This window comes from Anas platyrhynchos, chromosome 31 (assembly GCF_047663525.1).
Source record: "Anas platyrhynchos isolate ZD024472 breed Pekin duck chromosome 31, IASCAAS_PekinDuck_T2T, whole genome shotgun sequence".
In the NCBI taxonomy this organism is placed as follows: Eukaryota; Metazoa; Chordata; class Aves; order Anseriformes; family Anatidae; genus Anas; species Anas platyrhynchos.
In genome coordinates, this window is record NC_092617.1 from 3937069 (window position 1) to 3939066 (window position 1998).

General features: G+C 49.2%; 1 protein-coding gene across 1 annotated transcript; it reads right to left on the reverse strand.

The window, feature by feature from the left end:
- Positions 1-648: 648 nt before the first annotated feature.
- Positions 649-1263, reverse strand: LOC139999988 (olfactory receptor 14J1-like). Its single transcript, XM_072029668.1, has one exon. It carries the CDS (start codon positions 1261-1263, stop codon positions 649-651), a length of 615 nt encoding a protein of 204 aa, XP_071885769.1.
- Between the last annotated feature and the right edge of the window lie 735 nt (positions 1264-1998).

Below are 1998 nucleotides of genomic sequence, written 5' to 3' on the forward strand. Positions count from 1 at the left end.
CCTTTAGGATTAAAGTCAGAAGGGACCTCTGGAGGTTTCCAGTACCAAGATCTGCTCTGAACAGGGAGAACTTTCACATCAGATCAGGCTGCTTCCTCAGTGCTTCCTTCACCTCACTTTTGAAAGCCGTACTCCTAGGGGTGTTAGCTGGAAGGCCAGTTCTGATTCAGTGGTGCAACAAGACAGCAGTGTGGAAGAGAAGGGTGACCAGCACAAAAACAACCATGTCCTGCTGCTGCCAGTGTTTGTGGTTCCAAGAAAGTGGCGACCCTGACTCAAAGGCTGCAGGGAGGGCGTGCCTGCCAGGGCAGAAAGGGCAGACCCAAACAACACCAGGGCTTTCCACCACGTTGCAGCAGGGATCTTCATCCCACAACCACTGCTGTACCTGAGAAGAGTGTATGAGAAATGAGATGCACAGAAACTGACTACCTGCTGGTTCCTTTATTTAGTTAGTTACAAAGAGCTTAGCAGCACCTCTACATGAGGACTTTGGGTAAAAAGAAAATGTAGAAGAGGAGTAGAAATATCTTAAATTTATAAAATAAAAAGATAAAAAATAATATAGCATATTGGAATAATATTGAAAAGAATGAATAATTTTTGAAATATATGAACAAAGATGTTTCTGCCTTTTCCACATATATTTCAGGGAATCAGATGCAGAAGATGGGTTCCTCTCTGAAATACTGAATATTGCAATAACATCCTCAGTGCCTCCTTGAGATCTTTATTCCTCATGCTGTATATAAGGAGGTTCACTGATGGAGGCAGAACTGAGTACAGAAATGATACCACCAGGTCCAGGGATGGGGAGGAGATGGAGGGGGGCTTCAGGTAGGCAAACATGACAGCGCTGACAAAGAGGGAGACCACAGTGAGGTGAGGGAGGCACGTGGAAAAGGCTTTGTGCCGACCCTGCTCAGAGGGCATCCTCAGCACTGCCCTGAAGATCTGCACATAGGACAGCACAATGAAAGCAAACCAAACAAATGTTAAAGAAACACTAAACACAAGTGCCCCAACTTCCCTGTGGTAGGCATCTGAGCAGGAGAGCTTGAGGATCTGGGGGATCTCACAGAAGAACTGGTCCACAGTATTGCCATGGCAGAGGGGCAGGGAAAATGTGTTGGCCGTGTGCAGGACAGCGTTGAGAAAGCCACTGCCCCAGGCAGCTGCTGCCATCTGGGCACAAGCTCTGCTGCCCACGAGGCTCCCGTAGTGCAGGGGCTTGCAGATGGCAACGTAGCGGTCATAGGCCATGACGGTGAGAAGGGAAAACTCTGCTCCAATGAAGAATACGAAAAAGAGGACTTGTGCAACACATCCTTGATAGGAGATGGCCCTGGTGTCCCACAGGGCATTGGCCATGGCTTTGGGCAGAGTGGTGGAGATGCAGCCCACGTCGAGGAGGGCGAGGTTGAGGAGGAAGAAGTACATGGGGGTGTGGAGGCGGTGGTGGCAGGCTACGGCGGTGAGGATGAGGCCGTTACCCAGGAGGGCAGCCAGGTAGATGCCCAGGAAGAGCGCGAAGTACAGGAGCTGCAGCTCGCGCGTGTCTGCAAATGCCAGCAGGAGGAACTCACTCACAGAGCTGATGTTGGGCATTTGCTGACTCTGGACACAGTTGTCTTCTGAAGATGAGATGGCAGAGAAATGTTATAACAGACTTCTCTCAGGAAAAGCCATTGCAAGTCTTAAAACATGCCCTAGCCTGACCCTCTCTTTTTGAAGAGGAACTTCCTCCAGGTTTCTTTCTTGCTTGAGCAAGGTAGAGTTTTCTTTTGTTATCTGGTAGTTATCCCTGTTATGGTTAGCATGATGAACATGGTCAGCGCTTTCTTTGAGAAGAAAGTTGAGAGAGCTGGGAGCACAGAAGCTGCAGTAGAAGTGCAGATGGACAGAATATTCACCTTGACACTTACCTTGTCAAGGGCTGTGCACATTTCTCCTGCAGGCAGCTCTCAGCATCCTCCCACTCCCTTATGCCTCCAAGCC